The sequence below is a fragment of the Mastigoproctus giganteus genome, chromosome 1, assembly GCF_048544385.1.
Source record: "Mastigoproctus giganteus isolate SK-2022 chromosome 1, ASM4854438v1, whole genome shotgun sequence".
Classification (NCBI taxonomy): Eukaryota; Metazoa; Arthropoda; class Arachnida; order Uropygi; family Thelyphonidae; genus Mastigoproctus; species Mastigoproctus giganteus.
Genome location: NC_143575.1, coordinates 59913362 through 59937177, shown reverse-complemented (window position 1 = coordinate 59937177; position 23816 = coordinate 59913362). Strand labels below are relative to the sequence as shown.

Here is a 23816-nt window from a genome sequence, read left to right as displayed (position 1 = left end):
TTTTGTTTTACGAATATGCGTACCGAAATCCAAAATCATTCCCATGTTTCACGCAATCACCAATTTAACAAGAAAATATAGGCCTATGGTGCCACTATCTAAATTAAATAGAAATATTACTACATAACAAGAAAATTAGATCTTTATATTGAATTTGTTTTCACATTTCGAGGGAATCTAGGTCGTCCAATTCATTCGCTAAAAGAAAAAGACTGCAGATGGAATCTACTGCGGAAATTGTGTAGAATGAATGCATTAAGTGAATTACAACATAAATCATAAAATGTCCTATTTAGACAGCAAACCGCATGCATGAAAAATACCTTGATGTCAGCAGCTACTTCATAATTCATAAACTGCAACCTTCACTTTTCTAAATATCTTTTCCGGTTTGCAAAAGTACAAAATTGGGATCAGGTAATCCTTTGAAAAAATGAATATTTTAAAACAAGTTTTGTAATACGCTCTGTACACAGCAAGGTCGTTGTGTACAGAGCGTATTACAAGAACTTGATTGACTAATGAAAAATGCTTAATTTTAAAATATTCTTTTGAGTCAACACGAAATCCATTTTAAGTACGAAAAATTATTCAACTTTATATGAAATAGTTAAAATAATTAAAACAAAAGTTGTAAGCTGGACTTTAAACAAAGATTCCAGCTATTAAATCAGCAGCTAAAAGAACAATAATTAGGCACAATAACATAGAATGATCTAATATATATATCCATGATCTACCTTCCTTTCCCCAAATAGTAGCGGCGCCATCAGAGTCACAGCAAAGAGTTTAGCAAAGTGCAAGCAATTTATAAAAGTCAATTGGCCAGTGACAGTGTACAGCTGAGGAGCGAAAGGCCACTACAAACAATTTATTTTATATCGTTAAGGCTGTACTAAAACAGATAAGACCACTTTAGGTTTAAGAGACGACCATAAACAACCCCCCTTATTTAACACTGTCATATGATTGGCTGCTGGGAATCACATGGGTTGTTTGAATAAGAAAGGCGAGGAGTGTTACATCCCGCTTCCGACTTGGGACTGCACCTCTATTACGAATACGTAGAAACTCATCATTTGTGTTACAGATGTAGAAAAGTGGATTGCGCTTTTGAGCATAAAAACATCAAGTCCCGAATAAATTTTGCATAATATGATGATCATGGTTAGAGTTAGAGGTAAGCTATCGCTAATTCTGTTTTAATTTATTAGAGCGTTATAGATTTTTGGTTATTGCTGTTAATAATTCGTAATTCTGGTTTTGTAATTATTATAAGTTCCTGTATTTCTTCGGGGGAAAATAAATTATTTATTATTATTTATATTAAAGCGCTTAAATAATATTTGAACCTCAAACAACGACATCCTGTTAGCGTGAAGAAATCTTTCTATCCGAAAGATGGGCTATTATTGCTATTATTATTTATTTATTGATATTTTGGAAATCGATTTTTAAAGTAGAAAACATTAAATATACAATAACAAAGAGCTAAGTACGAGAGGTTTTTTTTTTAATACAATAACAAAAAGATAACAAAAGCGTGACTCTTTTTCCCTCCTGGAATAAGTAATCTTATTTGTGAGAACAAACATTGGTGTACGTTCTCAAAAGCCTAGAAATACACTAATCATATTCGAAGAATGTAAATATTTTTATTCTGTTCAAATTCCCAATTTATTCGGTTTATAATTTACTTCAGTAATTTGGTAGATTAATGAATTCCTTCAGTATCTATAAATTATTTCAGTAATACATAAATTTGGTCATTCGGCTAATATCAAGGGACGTTTACCTTTCTTGCCCGAATTAATTTGAAATTTTAAACCTTATTTATATAAATTTATTACTTTTTTCCTTAAAATTTGTTAGTAACTACAAAATAATCAAGTATTGGCGATTGTAGCTTAAGTGAACTGAGATATTTTCATTTAACTGCAAACATAAAATACCACACAAGTATTTTAATGTGTTTTAATTGATATACTATATTTGTTCCGGGTTATAATAGCTTTGCATTACATGTAAGTGGCAAATAGTTTGCCATTTTAATTTAACCAAGTAATACCTACTTATTTGAATACGAGCAGTAAACTCATTCCATATATAGAAGTAAGAAGGAATATTGTATTAATCATTATTTCAGTGATGCTAACAGATGATTTTAATGCATCTTTTTGATAACAACCGACCTTTTAGGGAACTGTGTTGAGATATTGAGCGATGATTTTGACATTTGTCTTCATAGGACTGGTATATTTAACAAGATTTTCCGCTTAAGAGATTTTTTCAGAGAAAAATGACTGTCATTTTTTATCTAGATAAATACAAATATTTATTTTCAAACTTTCAAAGAAATATTTCAAGCCATTCTCCTCCTATAAGATCTCGTATTTCCGAAAAGGCAGTTTTTAGATCTGTATAATCAAAAGTCTGAAAATCTTAACGCTCAAAAGAAAAAAAAAACCTTTCATTCGAAAGCAAATATCACAATTATTAAAAAACTCATTCTCATTAGTGTGTCCAGCATCTTAGCATTTCTTATGGCAGAATATAAGTAAAAAATATATCAATTTAAATGTTCAACAAGTATTCTCCAGAAATTATACTTAATTTTTGATGTTAATTTTCGAAGTCAATGATGAAACATTTAAGTGAAGCGGAAATATACTGCTTTCGAGTATATAATAGTAATTTGATATTCTACAAGAGGTTCTTATAGATACGAAATGAATTCTGCATTCCAAAACAGAACAAAAGCAGACTTGCCAGAGCAGATTATGTTTATTCTAGGTATAACTACCTACAATAAACACGAAGAGCTTAAATCGGCTGTATGATTAAATTTTATCTTCCAATAAAAGCAATATTCTAATGTAAAATTGAACAACATTGCCAACAAAGGGGCCAAAATAATTCACTGGTCGGAAAAAAAATATTTTTTTCGCTCCCTGTTAAAATTCAAAGTGATTCTTGCATATTTGACGTTGATGAATTCAAATATGGCAACCATATTGCTGTAACGCGCACCAATTTTAAGGTAGAAGGGATTAAAGTCCAACACTTAAGTTTCTAGTAAAAAAAGATTTCATATATTTTAAGAAAATGTTACATACAGTACTAAATATTGAGCGGTAGGTCTATTAACTTTATTCTATTTACAAAAATGTTTATTTGATAACAAAACACTTATTTTTTTTCGTTTTTTGCCTTTTATAATCGTCCATTGGTGTCTCCCATTCGAGACTCCAACAGTAACCCGCAACATATTTGGACTCCATTCTCCCTTGAACTTCTCTCCATTTGAGAAATATATCTTGGTGAAACCTTTCACCGTGTTAATCGGAGACCACTACCAAGTTTTCAGGAAAAAAGTCTAAATATTAATGTAGAAAATGAAGATTTAACGACAGATCTTGGTTTTCGGTCACTAACCTACGATATTTGAAAACTGAGGGTGATGAGAACTTTTTAAGCGCATATCTGAGTTTTTGAACATGTTTCCTACGAGTATCTGTCGAAATTGATTTTGATTCTGAACACGTTTCCTACGAGAATCTGTCGGGAGGAAACTGATGCCGACCAGTGTAATTAGCAATGTCCATAGATCTTTATGCTGCCAGTTTTCGATGAATTAGCAAAGAAAAACAATACCGCTCTTATCTGGATGCCTTGAGCGGAAGTTGCAGATATTTTTTCAATATCTAAGCATTGCATAATACGTTATCATTTCAGCGATACATTAAGTAAAGTCACTGTCTTACTACAGGAAATTACTGTATATATGATGTATACACAGTGAATAATCCACTGCAAGAAGCTATCAACGATACAGCGAAAATACCACAGATACGTTAAAGAAATAGTCTAGACTTTTACTTCTTTTTTCTTTGAGTCTTATTCTATATTCATCGCACAGGCATCCCTTAGAGATAGGCGAAATCGTTAATGACCCAAGTTCCTACAATTTTTAGGGAATGAGATAGAGAGCCTGTTCTTCCTCTCTGTTTCCTTAAGTGCTGTCTAATGTCATAGTTTTTTTTCCTCGTGACATTTGCTTGTGAAAAGAATGTAAAGAGAGAGGCTTCACAACAGAAATATGTCTGCAATGCTACGTAACACTGCAGAAAACAGCATACATTTAAAAATTGCGATCTTCTAGAATGGTTGAATTTCTCACATTGCTTCTCTTTTATCAACTGCTATATGTTTTCAATTCCATATTTGTTATTGCGCATTTATTATAAATAAGTCAGATAAAGAAAACTTACTTATCCTAAAAATGGTAAACGTTTTATATGCAATACGTCTATATATTTATTTTTTAAAATAAACCAATTTAAAAGCAATTAGAACGTTACACTGAAAGTAGTATACGTTTATGGAATCTGATTTATGAGTCGCAGTTTATGCAAAGTCATAGATTTATCATTTCGGTGTATTTATATTCTGAATGGGAGCGGAATTCACCTTATAGTCCTTTGTCCAATATGATCGTATCAAATTTTATAATCTGTTCTTTTTAAGAACTTTTATTTTAAAACTGCGCAAGCTATAAATACACGTTCAAATAAAAACTTAAGAACCGCGCGTTAAAAAAAAAGACCTGTTTATAATATTATCGGCACTGGACATTCAAATAAAAGAAAAACGAAGAATAGGAAATAGTTTTTGCAAGTTCGAATATAGAAAAGAAATATTTCGGAGTTTCAGGAAGAAAAAGTTTTGGTTGTGTTGGTAGAGGATTTCTTGGTGATTGGAAAATGTAATCATAAATGTTCTAATATCGTGCATTATGGTTTCTGTTGGGTTTTCGTATATCAAATACAAGTTCACGGACAGATCTGAAAAAAGAAGTAATTCTAGTCCTTTGTCCAATCGTATCAAATTTTATAATCGGTTCTTTTTAAGAACTTTAATATTAATATTGAAAAAGTCTTCATGTAGTTAGTTGAGGATTCAGGTGGAAGGTAAATTATGAATAGGATGAATTTACTTTCTTAGTAATATAAAATGTTTAATACCAAGTAAAGTAGGAATATATCAATGGTAATACATCACAAACGGAATTTTTTTCATTATAATTTACTTATTTATACATCTAATGACACTGATCTCTCAAAGACACATTCTTAAGTAAGCCACCAGTTTGATAGCCGTTTAATAGGATTGCCACCTAACTATACCAAAGGAACTCGTTCTGATGGTGGAAAAAGTGCTCTTCTGAACGATCAATAACATTACAAAAAAGTAGGCTTAACACTTTCCTTCGTAACTTGATAAGCGTAGTATGACAGAGGTGTATGACTTGCTACTATTAACAGACTACACTAATATTCTTTCTTAATAACTTACCATAAACAGGTTACTAATTTATGAAAAAGTATATAAAATAGTGACTATATAGCTAATATTTAAAATAATATATATATAATTTGAGCTTAAGTTAACTGAGTGATTTGTGTCTATTAAATACATTTTTTAAATTCGATTGAATTTTAGAACAATTTCTAGGATACTGAGAAAAGAGGTATTTCTATGGTAAACTAAATTAATTGGCAATATTCGTAATACGAGTTTGATTTTTCAAAGATACAGGTATGTATGCCATGATTTGATTATATTTTTTCACATGCTACCTCAGGTCTATCGTGCAATTTTCTGTTTCTTCTTTTTTCCATCTTCCACGTATTCGAGATGCTTCTTAAAACAGTTTTTCAATATTTAGTTCTACATAAAACCTGCAGTTATTAAAATATTTCTGTAGTTCATAAACATTTTTATTTGTACAAATGCAAGGTAGTCTGCGCATTCTAAAATTCCTCGAATCCAACTTGTTCAAAATGAAACATCAGATGAATTGAAATCAGGATATTTCGAGTTTTTCCTGTATAAACTTTTGGCTTAAACTGTATAAACTTTGTATTTATTTTTAAATTTGAGAACCGTTATATGACATGTATGGTATTGTGTTTGTATGGTCTGAGATTAAACCATTTATTTTATAAATGAACATTTCGATCCGAGATTTTTAAATTCATCCTTATTTGATTGCATACATTGTCCTACAAGCCAAATTCATTAAGCTAAACTTTTGTATGCTACTAGTTATGTGAACATTTGTTGATTCTCTTTATCCTATAGATAAAGACAAGTGATATTATATCGTATAGTGATACTTCTAACAAATTCTTTAATGTATAAATCTTTAATACTGCCTTACTCTCTTTAAAACGGTAATCATAAATGTTCTAAAAATTCCATTGGTTTTTTAATACATTTTTGTCAAAATCGAGGGAAGTTGAATTACTCGGTGAAAAACATTTTTATTTCGAATATAATTAACCAGTTTTACTACTGTTATGTTTTACTGCCCTCCATAATTGCGTACGTTTCCGTTAAAATAGAATATATTTAGTTTAAAGTCTGCGTTGCTCAAATCATATCTTTTCTGAAACCGAGAAAAATTTATCGTTTCAAGTCTAGTACGCAATTTTTTTCCCCGCTGAATTAGTTTTATTTCCTTTTTTTTTTTCTTCTATCCTGAACTTTATATGCGTTTTTGTCCAGTATAATTTTCTAATAACATTACTCCAGTTAGTTTTTTTTATCACTAATGAAAGCGAATCTAATGATATGCATTCTAAGAAATTGGATATGAATTCCATCAAGCGAATACTTATATCCTTCCAGCATCTCACAAACACCACGCTTTCTTGTCATTGAGTTTCAAATAATCCCTGTTGGCTGTTTTTCTGTTCCTTACGCAGACAGCAATCTACTCTCTGGCATCCATGTGTCGATTTTGTGAAGCTTATAAATAATTCTGAGTTCAAATTGATTTTTTCCACTGACGTTAGCCTATTACGTACTGTGGACGTGATGAAATGAGATAGCAAAACACAGACTTAAAAAAAACACTATTTGGTGTTTTTTGACTCTAAAAAAAAAATTCCTCTTTGAAGAAACAAGAATTCTGCAGAAAATAACGAAACACATGGGCCTAAAAGAACGTTCAGACATAAGGTTCACTACCTATCGTTAAAATATGCCACAATTTCCGAAAACAAAGAACACGTTCTATGAATATTGATTTTACTCTATCTATGATACATTAATTTCTATTTGCAAGACATTTCTTTTATAACTACGAATTATTTTAATTTTAATTGACAGGCGTTCTGTTCATCAAATATATAAGACCATACACACACTGCATTTCTATAAAAAGCTATAAAATCACGAGGAAACGGGACTATATAATAAATCGATTAAGATTTGCTTTCCATTTAGATATGACATGATTATACTATTCATAAATGCATTTCCTTTCGCGCTACAGATTTTCTATGCATCTTGATTGCATTGATAATCAAATCAGTTCTTTTCATAGCAAACTTTCAATGAGCACATCACGAAAAAAATGAATATGAAACAAGAACTGCTTCTAATTTTCAAGATAGGTATATATAACGCGAGGGTAGTCGGAAAGTAAGATCTCCGGTATTCAAATTTAAAAACAGATGAGGTATATAAATATAGCAGAGTAAATTTGAACATTTATAGAACGCTGTATGATGGACGAAATTTATCTGACCGACTTCCTTTCAGATGCAATTGTGCAATGATGTATAAGAAATGTCCAATCGCATAGATACGTACACTAAAACGTGAGGAAAGCCACGAAGCCTCTTGCACCTCTGTGGGCCAGTTCCAAGAAACCACTAGAAATTGGTAAATAAATTATGGCTGTGTATGCTGAAGCACTCTTCAGAAAATTCAAATACTCTCCTGGAGCATTAAAAGATTTTTATTGATCCTTTTCGTAGAACATGGTCTTACTGCTAATGTCAAAACGTATTGCCTAACCGTAGAGACATTGAAAAATGCCATAAGGAGCAAACAATCTCAACTTCTGAGTGAGGGACCCATCATCTTTTGCGCAATTGACAACAAATTAGTTGGAACAAGCTGTACACGCTTTACAGCATCTCTATACAGTTCTGATTTAGTAACTGAAAATATCCATCTGTTTCTTCACCTTGAGCAACATCATGACAACAGGGTTTCGAAAATATTATCAAAGGCTGGGATAAATAGAACACGTCTCTATAATTTTTTTATTCGTGTTCCACACTATCTTTTTTAAAATAAAACTAGAACTTTCCGGAAAATTATACAAGCACAGAATATTCAAATCCAACAAAAAAAATTCTCAATGCTCTATTTTAAACTCGTCTATAGTAAACAAATAAATACATACACACATTTTCTGTTTATACTCCGGAACCACCACCACCACCACCATATAACGTTAGGAGTTCATGAGATAGAGAATACAAGAACTTCACCATATTTAGCGGCCAAATGCACACAGCTTCAGACGTTTTAGCTCTAAAAATCGATGTTAAGAAACATGTATCCTTAGGTACATGGTTTGTGCGTAAATTATCAGGAATATATGATAATTTACATATATTATCAGGGAAATGCTGCACTTTCTCATAATACTAAAAGCCTTTCATTCAACGATGAAACAACCAGAAATATCGTGCCAAGGCATCCGCTGCTAGATTCGTTAATATTTAATTCTTTAATATTCGATCTGAATTTTAAGGTTTACAACTTTCATAGGGTGGCCGAGTCATTATATAAAACCTTTCAATTTTAAACTACTGTTAGGGTAAAAGCTTTATAGAGAATTACGGTTTGTGCCACCAAAATATAGTTTAAGTTAAACGACAGGAGGGACGTATTCCTTGACCGTTTCCTTAAAAAATATTCAAAGAAATAAGGAAATTCTCTGGGCGTATATTTACTTGTGTTAAGGATGGGTTCTTGGACCGCTCTTGTTTTTTATTTTAGACATTAACGAAGGGATACGATGCGTGTGAAAATCTGTAGTGATGTCTAGATCGCTAGAGTATTTAATGATCATGATCAGCGCCAGGCATCTTTTCTTTCAGAACGACTTAAGGATACTAAAAAAAGTGGAAACTTTTAATGTGGCAGAAGGCAAGATCCACTTGGGGAAGAGAAACCCCAAAATAAATTTACGCATTTGGTAGCGTTGAATTAAAAACAGTATAGGAAGAAAAAGATTTGTGAATTGATATGATCGAACATAAAGTTCTCCGAGCACTCAGTGTAGGCAGGCCCATGGTGTCCTATCAGTAATTTATCGAAAAAGTTTTCTTGTAGAGATAGAGAAGTCATAATCACACCGTATAAGGCAATTATAATATAATGAGGAATAACTTTGAATGTGTGAGCAGTAGAGCTTGGTAACCAGGCACTTTAGAGGGGACCTGACTGAGGTCTAGAAGGCTCTGAGAGAGGATAATAAAATGAAGTAACGTGCTTGTATGAATCCAAATACAGTGTTTATGTAAATAAGTTTAGTTTTTTGCCACATTTACAAGTTCTTCTTTCATTTTGAGGATTATCTGGGATTTCGATCATTCGGGAAAATTTATTTTACATCCATCACAGATAATTGGGAGTCTACCGTACTATATTTCCCAGATTTGTTTGTATTGACGCAGTAAAACAACGTTTTTAATATAGACAAACTGCATAGTGGTTAAATTAAATATCTTGTATCGGGTTAACATGAGCTGATCGTCAACTGAAGACCCTGGATATGAATAATAAAATGAATCATCATGTGCAAAAGGGAAGACTGGAGAAATTATAAATTAAAAGATTTTGGATTTTTTAAAAATTCAAATCTTTGAATTTGTTGGAGAATTTTTAAAGAATTAAAAATTCAAATCTTTGAATTTATTGTTGGATTTTAGGATTGTCTCTGTCAAAGTCGGATCCCGAATAAAACCATCTCATTTCGACCAATAAATCAGAATAGTCGCGTGTGATTTTTGACAGAATTCAGCATAATGTTAATGTAGCTAATTTAAGTTTTCGATTTCTTAGAAATTGATTTTTAAACGAAGGTTTCTTCCTAAGTGCATCTGCGGATAACAGGCAAAAAATTCCTAGTAGAGTATTAGCTTTAAACGTCTGTAATAATAGATGTTCATCATCAACGTGTACACGAATTCCATCCATTATTTCAAGGTACCCTCAAGGGTTTGGAAGTATTCCTCCAATGGTTGAAATGAGCTCACTTTACCTAAAGCATTACAGTAATAAAATGTACGAGTCCGTTTATTGGTCTCATTTTACTTCCTTAATTCTTATTGGCTATTCCATCCATCCCCTTTCACATTTTACAGCATCCCAATAAAAACTTCAAACTTACAGGACGGTTATATTGGAATAGCAGGAAGTGCATTCATGGTTTTCCCACAGTTTGAATAAATAGGTGGGTGTGTTTAGAGATGTATATACATTTAGGCTTATCTGATAATATTATCATCATCACCCATATTTTTCTAATTATTACTGATATAGTGATAAGAAATCTCACAGTGAAAAGAAAGGCCTTCCTTCTTCGCCAAATAAGATATTTTTACATTTGTAAACTTTTTTTTCATATACTCTTTCATAAATAGACGACATGCAGCACTAAATAAACATACATTTATCTAGTGTTCCAGTTCCGCGGTCAGATGTGGATATTTTCTAACTGTTGCTAAAATACATTTTGGCAACAGTTTGACTCAATGTAAATCCTGCTTACTTTATTTTTCAAGAGTGACTGAAAGATGTTTTATAAAAATGCGACTGCTTAAGTGGAAAATGATTTTGCACAAAAAAAATTCATAAATTTAATTTATGAGGTAAAAACCTCATAAATTATGAGGTACAAAGTTAAAATCGCTGTAGCTCATTATTGATTATTAGAACTCTCAGAAAAATTAGAACTAAAGGTATGGAAAGAATTTTCCAATTAATAACTAACAGACATAGAAAAGGCAAATTTATTTAATACATATTTAATAAAATTAAAGGTTAGAAATATTGTTATAAAAATATTCTAAAAACTTCTTCAGAGCTAGGACTAGCAAGCCAGTTGCAATGTTATTGATTGAACCTTACTAGGGGCGCTGCTAATCTAAGTTTTATCGATTACATCCTCGCATAGATAAAATCATAAATCTGATTTTTTATGAAAATTTAATGCTCCAATCATAGAAAAATCTAGAATTTGTTACTATAAAATAAAATCCCGAACTTCGAACGAGTGCCTCAACAAATTTCTTCATTAGTTTTTTCCTTTTTGTGGATTGGTTTTACAAGTGATAGTGATCAAGGGTGTGCTGCTAAAGTTTCCATACGGTCGATTGATTTACACGTTCTCAATGCGTACTACACTTGTATCCAAAAGTTAAGTGATACACAACATTTATGAAGAACTCGAAAATAAATTATGGTGTATATAGAAAAATAATATATTCTAAATTTAAATAAACAGTCATCAAAACAGAAAACGATATGAAAAATCCATTAAATTCAAAATGGTCTTTAGAGGTATGGCTTATTGTATATTATTGTTGATTTTTCTCTTGAGAATTAAAAACGCTCAGTTTTTGTTTCTATATAGAATATTGTGTAAAGTATAAATTTGTATTTTCACTCTTCATTTTTGGCAAAACAAACGACAAAAGTGCCAGTAAATTGCTACTAAACAGGACGAACACAAGACAATTTTCAATGTCCATACTTTCTAATGGTTTATGTATTAAGCGGGAATCTGCTAAGCGTTGGCATCAATTAAAAGTTATAGCAGCAATAAAACCATGCAGATATAAGTCGTTTTTATCAGCAAGAATTTCAAAGAACTTGCTCTAAGGTAGTTTTATTGCCTTTGGAGTGATAAAGTCACGGCTATTAAAAAGTCATAAACACAAATTTTAAATTCTAGTCGGCAATGAAACTTTTGTGCGGAATCTTGTCTTCTTAAAAGACCAGCAGAACGCATTCAAGACATTACCACTGCGATAAGAATCAACAATACACGCTTGATTATAAAAGATAATTTAATCATTGTGTATTTATTTCTAGTGGCTTCTTGCCCTTCTTGGAAGACACTAGTTGATAATATGGATGAGGCGATACACCACCTCGCCAAAATATTACACGTTTCCGTCTTAAATTTGATAAATTTAAATATATATATATATATATATATATATATATATATATACACACTTTTTCTTCTGGATTGAGTTTGTTAAGCAGCAGTCATAATCGAAGTCTTTCTGTACAAACATAGATGAGCAGGATGAAAAATGACCACAAGCTAAACATAACTCGGGACAACAGCGAACGGACAGGATCCCTTTCCAAGAGAAAATTAATCTGTGGACTTCTGTAAGGGCAGTAATATTCAAAGATTGAAGGAGATTGGCGCGATCCCTTTATGGCAAACTCTGATCTGTGAAACAGGATGGAATTTTCAAAAATATCAGTTTCGTGTTTGTCTTATAATAATGACATCAGACATATTTTGAATGATGCCATAAGATTTACCAAAGACAATTCTAAAATAAATTGATCTAAAATCGAATCAATAGGATCTTAATTTGTCTACCACCTAATATCTGACAGATGAGACAGATTAAAATTTTAATTGGAATTATGCTCATAAGATATAGTGAAAATAGCGTATTAGCTGTTTTTTCCATAACTCAGGATTCGCGTTTTTTTAAACGTCATGAAAGACCTATTGCACTCACTGGGCAATTGATTATGCTATCAAAAGACATTGATGTAGGTGATTAAAAGACATTTTTAATGAGTCAGTGTAATCAGCAAACTTGATAAATTTATGGCAGATTTCGATGGAAATATTTTACCATTCCTTCATTCAGAAAATCATTTAGTCTTATTCATCCTGCAGGTGCTCAACTGGGTTAAAAACGAAATTTGGAACTGGTCCTTCCAATGATAACACATTCTCTTGTTTTCTGCAAGCCAAATCATAACGTGTTGGGCTTTATTTTAGGGAAAATATTGTCCCACTGAAACGTGTAAAGTGCCATACTGTTCAAAGCATTCCATTCTTTGATGATTTTGAGAACTCTTCTGCCAAATCGAAAGGGGACGAAAACTGGCCACTTCTTCAGTTAAGGTTTGCACCTCCTTTCGTTCTATACTTTAACGCACAACAGAAAAAAAAAAAAAACTACAGAAGACGTGACTTGACATCAGGTCATTCGAAATCCGTCTAACACTCAGCCTGCAATATTTTCAAACGAAGTCGTGCGTAGGATTTCGTTTGAAATATAATTAGATTCATTCTTCAATTCAATTTAAACCAGCGTGTACTACAGCGCCCTCTACATCGCTAAGGTAGTATATTTATTGTACATATTGTGTGATCATCGTATAGTATCCCAAAAATTTTGATAACAGTGTATGTATGCCTAAAATGTAGACACTGCTGTCTGTCTAGACAAACTTAGCCTGACTGCGAAGTGTCTAGACACTTTAGACAGAACCGGAATGACATTAAATATACAAAAGAAAAAAATCAATCAGGTATTTAGTTGGCAAAAGTTGAGAAACGGGAAATCAGTGTATAGGTATTACCAATATGAACTGATAATTATTAGGTTATGGTGCCAAAATAGTGGCTAATTACAATAAAATTGTTTCAATATCTTTATAACAAGCCCTGTCTTCCACCTGCTATTTTTAAACTATGAATGTGACATTTTTAATGATAGATAGTGTATATACGAGTCATTTTGAGCAAGAACATAGCGTATACCAGATTTACTGTAGTTCTAGCTTTGTTCTGGAATTTATCTAAGCAAAGTTAATTTCTAATTTCAGGCTTTATCCATATTGCGTATATAAAGCAGCTTGCACCAAGAGCATAATATCAGTCTGTAGGAGAGCGAGTTTGGATTGGAAACAGTGTGTAGTAGAGTTATCAACGATTTCGAACTTTAAAGCAAAAAACCGAGGAGTAATTTTTTTTTTTTAAATTGACTCCTCGACGTTTTACCATTATAACTGATTTTTCCTGGAAGCTAACTAGCCCCTCATTAAAGAAAAAAAAATCTCCTGAAGGATGTAAAATAGAGACTTAATGTTTCAAATATTCAACTCTTTTCAATGTGCCATAGGAAATGTAGAGTGAAAGCTGCATTCTTTTGAGTCCTGTAGAAGCAGAAAATGTTTATAACTTAATATCTATATTGAAGTAACTCCCTGAACAAAACGTTATTGAATGGCTTACAACACACCTATTAAACGTTTCAGGCTTTGTATATGGACAAAGCCTAAAGTGTTGTAAGAAATCGCGTATTTTTGATTCTTATCATGAACAGGAGATTTAATTTTATTATTCCGACTGAAAGTTAATGTTATAGTATTATGCAAGCTTCCACTGTGCGAATGCATCAGACAGACAATTTAAAACAGACACCTGGAAATTAAAGGCAAGAGGTAAACGAAGCCATTATAAAGGTTATTCCTAAACATACAATGTTATCATTTTACAGTTTCCCATAACCACGTTATGTCAAAAAAATATTGCTAAGGTAACCCTAACTCAGCTTATAAGCAAATTTAAAGGAAGTGTTGGGCCATCCATAAGTTTTAGAACCGTTTTGTGTATCAAAATTGATTTATATTTTGTGTCTATGTAACTAAACAATGAGGCATCGATGTATTTGTCTGCAAATTGCGTGTATATTATCGACCACAGAATAAACACAATTTGCAGTTTCCTTCATTAAATATAAGTAATTTACAATTTAATTTCATATTTTTTGTTGAAAAGGAAGAAAGACTTTCCAGTGAAGAATACGGGGAAATTTCTGAGACCGGCTAACTCGGTCACGATGTGAAAATCGAATGGTTTTCAAATCTAATCTCTAGTGGCGAAAGCTTTGCTTATTCGAAGTTTAAAAGAAAGGTAACTTGTTGTGAAAATTCGGTTTGTTTTGAAATTGGACAATTAACAAATGGTGCTCATTGTAATAGGCAAAAACAGTTTGTAAATGGTGGAAATTGGTTTGAAACCAGTGAAACAGCGTTGTTTGTTCATTTATTTATTTGAATTTTAACCTCCATTGCTCTCCAAGGCATGTCAGACAGGAAACAGGTTAGCAGTTGTGTGGAGCAGGCATGTTATTGCTAACTCTCATGGCACGTATACCCACAACACGTCTTATTTGTGGCACGCATTCCAATGTGGAAAAAAAAATTATACACTAATGGCCCCTTTATTAGGTACACCTACATAATAGCGACCAGTTCTCCCAGAACAGCCTGAATTCGTCGTGGCATGTATTCAAAGTGCCGAAAGTGTGACACCAAGACGCTGATCCATGTCGACTCAATTTCTTCCCACTATTATTGCAAATGACAAGAACTGGATGGTTGCAGATCTCTGCTCCGAAGAGTTCACTCCACTTCATCCTACAAATGTCCCATCAGATTGATATGGTTACCGGGGAGGCCACTGCAGTAGGCTGAATTTGCTCTCGTGTTCCTGGAACCAGTTACGTACAATTCTGGCATTGTAGCATGATGAATATTCCTGTTGGAAGAACCATTCACAAATGGATACACTGCAGCCATGAAGGATGTCTACTGCTATCAAAGAGCTTAGGTGCATTAAAAACAATCCCCGCATCTGTGACGTTAACACCTGGCAGGATGAGCACGTGATGCTTTCTCCATATTCTCGTTCTTTCATTAGAGTAAAACTATAAATCGGGATTAATCAGATCAAACAAAGCTTTTACAATTCTCCACTGTTCTTCGGTTTTGGTGTTTCTGAGCTCTCTGCAATCGTACTTTTTTTTTTTGCTAACAGCTATATTCTTACAATTTTTTCTAGTTACTCTGCCATAATCTTCCTGAAGCTTCAGTCATTAGGACAGTTCTCGACATCGATGTAATCAGCAACACACAAGAGAGATAAGCAGATGGAAGGGAAATGGGAGATTAGGAGTATAACTACCCCTTTCCTTCCAAAAATTTTTTAAAAAACATTTTTATACTTTTATTTTATTTTTTTTAAATCATGAAAAGTATTTACAATTCTAAAGAGAATTTGAACAGATCGATTGTCAATTTTCGTCTACCCTTATTTGTATATAATTTATACTTAATAAAGTGCGGTATCAAGTATGTGCTTTGCAATGAAGTACGCACTCTATTTCGGATGGATTTTAAATCACATTTATTAGATTATCTTGCACATCTTTGAAATGGGTATTTTTCATAACGTGACTGAGTTAGTCGGTGTCTGTCAAGATGAAGGTAGCATGGCTTTTCCTCCAGAAACTCAGGGTTTTCATTCCAGCAAACAGACTGCAGAACATATGCAATTTACAGACATCTTATATACGGCGCAATATGGCCTAAGTTCTTGATGCACCTAAAACCTTATCACCAACCAGACATAGGTCAGAAGAGTCTTACAAGGTGAGAAAAAACAACAACATCGCCATATTTAGCAGTCCTGTGAATTAGACTTGCAGTCAACTCAAATGCGCGTATTAATGTACCCTCGCATTTGACCACTCGGTTACGGGAGGGCACAGGGTGTTTAAAAACTATATTGACACAGAATCTTGGCGATAGTTGGTCCTAGCCCACTGCTTTTCAAACTTTTTTTTGGCCGTGAAAGATTGTACAAATTATGTCTTTTATTAAAAATAAATCTCATAGCTCTCAGGAAACCCAGTTTGAAAACTTTCACCCGCCATAGCAAAATTTAAAAATAAATAAGTAAATAAATAATAATAAAAAAAAATAACATTTAAAAAATAATAAAAATAATAAAATAAAAAAATATATATATACATATACCATTCTACCATTAATATCAGGACACCCTTCCGTTAATAGTTTGTCATGTCCAGCTGAAAGCAGTAAGTGTGAGACAGCCGCTATAATTATGCTTGTAAGTCTTCGAGGTGAGGTGAGGTGAGGTGACAGTAGTATGACTGTGAATGCGAGATACCACGATGAAAGGAGTTAACAGAGGTCCAGCGCGAAATAGGGTGCCACATAAGCAAGCAGTCAGTAAGTGACATTTCAAAGGCAAGATCTTTTGGGCGACGATTGGTGATGTGATCTGCAAATGGGAGCGAACTGGTGCTGACACTGTCACGAAACGACTCAGAAAACCTCTGGAGCTGACGCAACGTGACAGAAGAGTTCTGAAAAGATTCGTCCTCTAGAAACATAGGTAGACGTTATCGTAGCACATACAGGCCCTCAGTGAGACCACTGGGACACATGTCAGCACCAGTATAGTGCGCAGGACACTTCATTGGTGCTGACAATATCACGAAACGACCAAGAAAACTTCCAAAGCTGACGGAATGTAACAGGAGAGCCCTTAAAAGAATCGTCCTCTCAAAATTGTCCTCTCACAGCACATACAGGCCCTCAGTGTAACCATTGGGACACATGTCAGCGCAGTATAGTGCGCAGGGAACTTCATGATGTGGTTTACCACGGTAAGCTGTTCTTTGGAGTAACGAGTACATACATGGTACATAGTCTACCAGGTCGTGTACAATAAAGTTTGGTGGAGGCAGCATGATGGTTCGGGGCTGTTTTTCATAGATTGGTCGTGTTGTTTTGGATAAATCCATGAATTCTGACGTCTATTTAGATGTCCTGGACAATAATGCATGTACCAGCAAGACAACGCTCCATGTCATACTGTTCGCGTTGTCACGGACTATTTTGAGGAAATGAGCGTTGAAAGTTGGACTGGCCTGCCCAGAGCCCTGACCTCAACCTGTAGAGAACTTCTGGGATGAAATGCATCGGTAGGAGAGATTGCTGACAAACAAATAGGAACTGAACTGGTCCCCAATTAAAGGCCGAATAGCAGAAAATATCGGAGAATATTTACAAAAAACTGGTGTAGAGTGTTCCACGGAGACTACAGGCTGTCATAAAGGCTAAAGGTTTCAGCTAGTGATCGACAAGGGCCTAATCTACAAGTCATGATCAACTATTCCGATTACACCCGTATCATTCGAATAATTCATTTGATTACATAATCGAATTACATCATTCGAATGATATAAGCAAATGATATAATCGAATGATTAAGTAGAATTCAGTTATTGAAATCTCTCAATTACTAATAATTCAGTTACGTAAATCATTAGATTATGCCCAGACTAGTTTCAACATATGTTATAAGTCTTTCTATAAATAAAGACTATTTGTGGATACGCAGGGTGTCCGGATATTAACGGTAGGGCTGTGTATGTTTATATATTGCAAGTAGCTTAACTACAAATGAAAAGATTTACGTTATTGGTCCAGTCGTAACTGCCCCCCCACCTCTCTGTCAAAACCGGAATGTTCACATGACTCTCCCTTTATAGTTTGCCCAGAAAATTCAGGATATCTATTACTAACCGTTACTCTGATATTCAATTAGGAAATACCCAAGTTTATTTATAATCATAATGTATACAGCCATTGGATTGGCTTTTATTCTAACCTTGGCATTAACACCAAGTTTAGAATGGAAGAAATTATTTCTGTGTTAAAGAGGTCAGTATTAAAACTTGGAAAATTAAAATTTGAATAAGTTAATAAATTCAAAAAGACAGAGGCATTCGATAACAATGAATCGCACTACTGTAGTAGTGGCATGTTGATGCAAGAAAGCAAGTGTATGAACTTATGCAGCATCAGCCAAAAAAAAAAAAAAAAAAACACCATTCCCTCCAAATGCCTGTCCAGTTCCTCTTTAAATTTATTCAACCTATCAACTTCCACAACAACAGATGGAAGTTTGTTTCAGCAATTAACCACCCGCTGGCTAAAGGCAAATTTCCGCACATTTCTTTTCTTAATTTGAATTTATGCCCCCTTAGGTTCGTAATCTGAACAAGTGGAAGGATCCCATCAGAATTCAGCGTGCTCAACCCATTCAACGCCTTATACACCTCAATCAGATCACCGCGCAGGTGCCTAGTCTCCAGCCACTGCAATTTGAAGAACTTAAGCCTCTCTTGGTAAGAGGATTCCTTCGTTCCCCTCACCAATCTTGTTGCCCTTCTCTGTACACGCTCAAGTAAATCTACATCCTTCCTAAAATGAGGCTCCAGACCTGTATGCAGTACTCAAGGCGTGGCCTGACCATTGCCTTATACAGAGGGACAATCATCTCCTTTTCCCTGCTAGCAAAATTCCTATATATCATTGACAAAACCCCATGACCTGCCCTGGCAGCCTGTCTGCATTGCTCAGAAAACGTCATATCTAACTGCACAATTACTCCCAGATCTTTTTCATTTTCTACTACCTTAAGTGTAGTACCACACAGTTGGTACGTTTCTCTGGGGTTACTTCTACCCATATGCAGTACTTTGCATTTGTCAAGGTTAAACTTCAGTTGCCACTTCTTAGCCCATCTGCCCAAATTATCTAGATCCTGTTGCAGTAGCACACTGCCATTAACAACCCTGCCAACCTTTGTATCATCTGCAAACTTCGCCATTAAGCCCGATATACCTTCATCAATATCATTGATAAATATACAAAACAACAGTGGACCCAACGTCGAACCTGTGGGACTCCACTAATAACATTAGTCCACGAAGAGCGGCACCCATTGATTACCACCCTCTGTCTTCTCCCACTTAACCATCCTTTTATCCATTGTAGCAACTTACCCTTAATACCATTCTGCTCCAATTTGTACAATAGTCTTCATGCGCAACAGTGTCAAAAGCTTTCCTGAAATCCAAATATATGATATCAAAATTATTTTTTGCATCCAGTTCCTTTGTAACCACATCATAATAACCAATCAAATTTGTCAGACAAGACTTTCCCTTAACTAACTCATGCTGTGTCTGAATTATTGCTGCAGTCTTATCTAGATGATCCTGCAATGCATCTTTAACAGTGAGTCCATTATTTTACCCGGAACAGAAGTTAAACTAACTGGTCTGTAATTACTCGTGTCACCCTTAGATCCCCCCCCCCCCTTTGTGAATTGGGGATACATTTGCACATCTCCAGTTTGTGGGAACCTCTTCTGAGTCCAAGGATGCTCTCATAATTATGGCTAAAGGTTTGCTTAGTTCCTTTGCTGCCTCCTTTAATATAACTGGATAGATCTCATCCACCCCAGGTGCTTTTCTTATGTTTAACTTCAACAATTTCTCCTCCACTTTGCTCTCAGGTATTACAAAATCATTAAGCACCCTGCTACAATTTGATAACCTTCTGCCATTTTCAAACCTTAACTCCTCATGTGTGAATGTAGATGCAAAAAAAAAAAAAAAAAAAAAATACTCATTCAGTTTGTTTTCTATTTGAGCAGGATCATCAACAGTCGAACCAATCAGATTCATCCCCTTCCTTTTATAGTTTATAAAAGTAAAAAAATCCTTGCTGTTTTTCTTAGCATCTTTTGCCAAGGATTTCTCGTAATCTGCCTTCGCCTGCCTAACCTCCTTTGTGACCTGATTACAGACTAGCTTATATCTGCCATAGGCTTCTGAGTCGATTGATAATTTATATGAATCCCATGCATTTTTCTTCCCTGTCACGAGTCTCATTAGTTCATTAGATAACCATTTAGGCCTAAACCTTGAACAATATTTCTTAATCGGTATGAAACGTTTAGTGGCATCCACGATTAATTCCTTGAATGCTTCCCACTTAGAATTTAATGTTGGTAACATCGTCAGTTGATCCCACTGTACAGAACTTAAAAACTTTCTGAGACCACTGTACTCACCTTTACTTAAAACCAAATTACACAATTTACAAATTCCAACTTCCTTTTATTGAGTACACGCAACCAAAGCCCGATAATTACTGATTTAACTAAAACCAAAAATCTCACACAAAAGGCCCATACCCAACCCAATAAGAGTGAAGAGAAAGATGCTTAATTTACACAGAATGCTGTATTCATTTGTTAGATTCAAATCGGATTCAAGAATGTCACCGAATGAACTTTGACGTGGATTTTAACTGAATTTAATGGAAGTGATTTTCTATTAACAAAATGATGACTTCAAGTCACTACAGCGTGATGTAGTTTGGTACTAATTTACTCACAGGGACCAGTCATCCATTTGATACTGAATTTTATAAGCGCAGAATTTGTGAACTTCGTTACTGAAATTATACTGAAGCGATTGAAGACTACGCATGCGTACAAAAGGCAATACAAACTCAATATTGGTCATAGGAGTCGAAGGCCTCAACAATTCTAAATACTGGTTTAGGTTCGTAAAAAAAATAATAAAATAAATAAAATGAATCAACTTAAAAGCTGAACTAAAATATTAATACTGTTGAATAAAAATTAACGAATACGACGGGAAATATAACTCACATTTGATGGTATCGTTGGCAGCAAAGCCTAGTAAGGAAAGTAAAAGATTTTTTTATCAGAAATAGTCCTTTCCAAAATAAAACATAAATGAATAAAAACTGCTATTATTTATAAACATTTATTGCAGCACTGAAATATTTAAATTACAAGAAATACACTGCAACGTTTCCTCCAAGGCCAATGGCCAGGAGATTTAAAAAAAAAAAAGGGAGGAAAAAGTGACTATTTAAGACTGCTCAGTCTTACTTGACTTTTTAAATTATAGGTGGCAGTGCAGTCGTTTTAATCTGAATACCGGCTATTTTAGGAACTGGTAGCTGGAAAGATTAAACTTTCATCGCGAGAAAAAATTAATTGGATAACCCATTTCATTTGTTATGCAACTATTTCCATTTATAAAGTTGCAGTTCAAAAAATTCATAATTATTATTATGTTGTATTAATTGATTGACTTGGCTAATAGTTTATTCGCTAATTATGAAATATGTTTCTTAGTGTAGACTGTTATTAATAAAGTATTTATTAACAATTGGTTCTGTTTGCAGTTGGAACTCAGTGACTGTCAAATTGGATTACCTCCCAAAATAGGGTAAGTTTTTCATTGATTTTTGTCAGTTTTACAAAAAACATGTGGACCAGCAGACTGGACCGAATCCAATATAAAGAAAATCCCACTGAAGAAGACACTGATACACAATAAGCATTGTGTTTGCTTGTTTGTTTAACAGATGGAGCAGTTATTTCTGTTCTTTAATGAATGATATTTCGCACTGGATGGCATTAGTTGTGATTTCTGATTCAAATGTATTGATATTACGCTGTTAAGACAAAAATATTATATGCACTGTATTAGTAGTAAAGTTTGTAATCTAAAAAAAAGAATTTTAACTGCCTTACCCGAGCAAAAGTCCTAAGACATTGACGAGTGTTGCAAATATTGGTAGAAGTATGTTGTCTTGTGAGACCAGCTTCGCTTGCTGGGAGTTTTCTAAGGTTTATAAAGTAAAAATGAGAAAATTAATAATTACTTGTATCTGTGATAATATGAATGATCTTGTTCCCTGGGGTGAGTAATTTACCAGTCCAGTCCTCATTCTATCTGGAGAAATACGTCTTGCTGGGGAAAAGAATTATTATTCTTGTGTTCAGATAGGAACTTCCTTGTCGGGGAAAGTTGAAGTCTCAGCGAGTGTTTCTGCCTATTTTCTAACTTTTTTTAAGGAATTATTTAATTTAAAAAATATTTAGTAAACGCAATAAATAAATTGCAAAACAAAAAATAAAGAATTATGATTGAGGTTGAGGAAAGAAACACCATCAGAATTCAAGATAATGATACACATTTATTTTCGTTTTCTGGAGATGGATAACAATTCCTATATGATATTTATTTTAAAATTGTTAACCAGAAGATATTTCAGGCAAATATTTCTCAAACTGTGCAACTGCGAACCATTATACCAGACAAAAAAGCTTGCAGAGCACCTATCCTACTCGCTTCGGATTGTCACCACAAAAAAAAAAAGCTCACCCTACCATAGTGCATCTCAAATATAATCTTATCTATAAAAAGACTTAAGAGAAGTGTAATTTACTTGCAATTCAATACCAAGTCAACTCTGTCTGATAACGTCTCATTATTAAGCGAGATTGTTCTTAATCGAAAAAGCAACAGATTTGTTCTGTCTAATTCCTGAACTCGTCCTTGATGAATCAGCAAGCGTGATTTATAAGAGTTGATCAATGTAAAGCAAAAAAATGATTGCTCTGCGGATATCCTGTCTATGTTAGTAAATTGGACAGTGTTAGTTGTCTGACGGCACCAGGGGTTCCCGCCCCTATCTCCAAATTGGACAGCAGATCTGTGGCAGTTTGGGAATAAATTGCTGACATCAAGAAGGCATTATTCAAATATTTTCATGAAGTATTAATTGAGCTTCAGCCATTAGCTTGAGACTGTCAATCTATTATGAAGAGCAGCATATTGCGAGTGAATAGAAACAAGCAAACATTAATTATCGATTGCAGAAGCAATCTGCCACCAGCACTAAATTCAATTACAGATAGCTAAGCGACATTTATCTCGTTCGTGGGGAACAAAAGGAATGGGTATTTGTAATAATCGTACGTTCGTGGATTATTAGCAGAACTGATTTAACGGCTTAATATGAAGGCTGGGTCCCATTTGACGCTTAAGGAGAAGGCATATCTACATTTCCGAGTGACTGGGGATGTTGCTTGTGCAGTCGATTCTCAGAAATCATGGCAGCAAATAAGTCTAGAATGGCACTGGAAACACAGTTAATAGGTTCCCCTCAACAGATATTCGTTAAGTTCCGCCATCTTTCCTACCCCTGTATTGGCTAATAAGCGGACGAACATAAAACAGATCTGGAGAATTTTCTATGAGACACAGAACAGCGAAATAAACATATATTGATAAAGAATATTAAAATGTGAGAAATAGAGGAATCAGTGTTAATTTACAATTGCTTTCATATTATTTAATTTTTTTCTCTGTGACTTGTGTCCTTAAAAGTCCAATTTAGTT

The 23816-nt window shown here is 33.9% G+C and overlaps 1 protein-coding gene across 2 annotated transcripts in view; it reads right to left on the bottom strand.

Moving 5' to 3' along the window:
- The window catches only part of LOC150090836 (homeobox protein abdominal-A homolog), a 41786-nt gene that overhangs the window by 11985 nt on the left and 5985 nt on the right, over positions 1-23816 (bottom strand). The window contains exon 2 of one of the 2 annotated variants that reach the window (XM_090380269.1): positions 21266-21292. The exons of the other annotated variant lie outside the window; for it this stretch is intronic. Within the exon in view, the coding sequence (XP_090236395.1) occupies positions 21266-21292 (27 nt within the window). The remainder of the gene's footprint in view (positions 1-21265; positions 21293-23816) is intronic. 2 annotated transcript variants of the gene reach the window in all.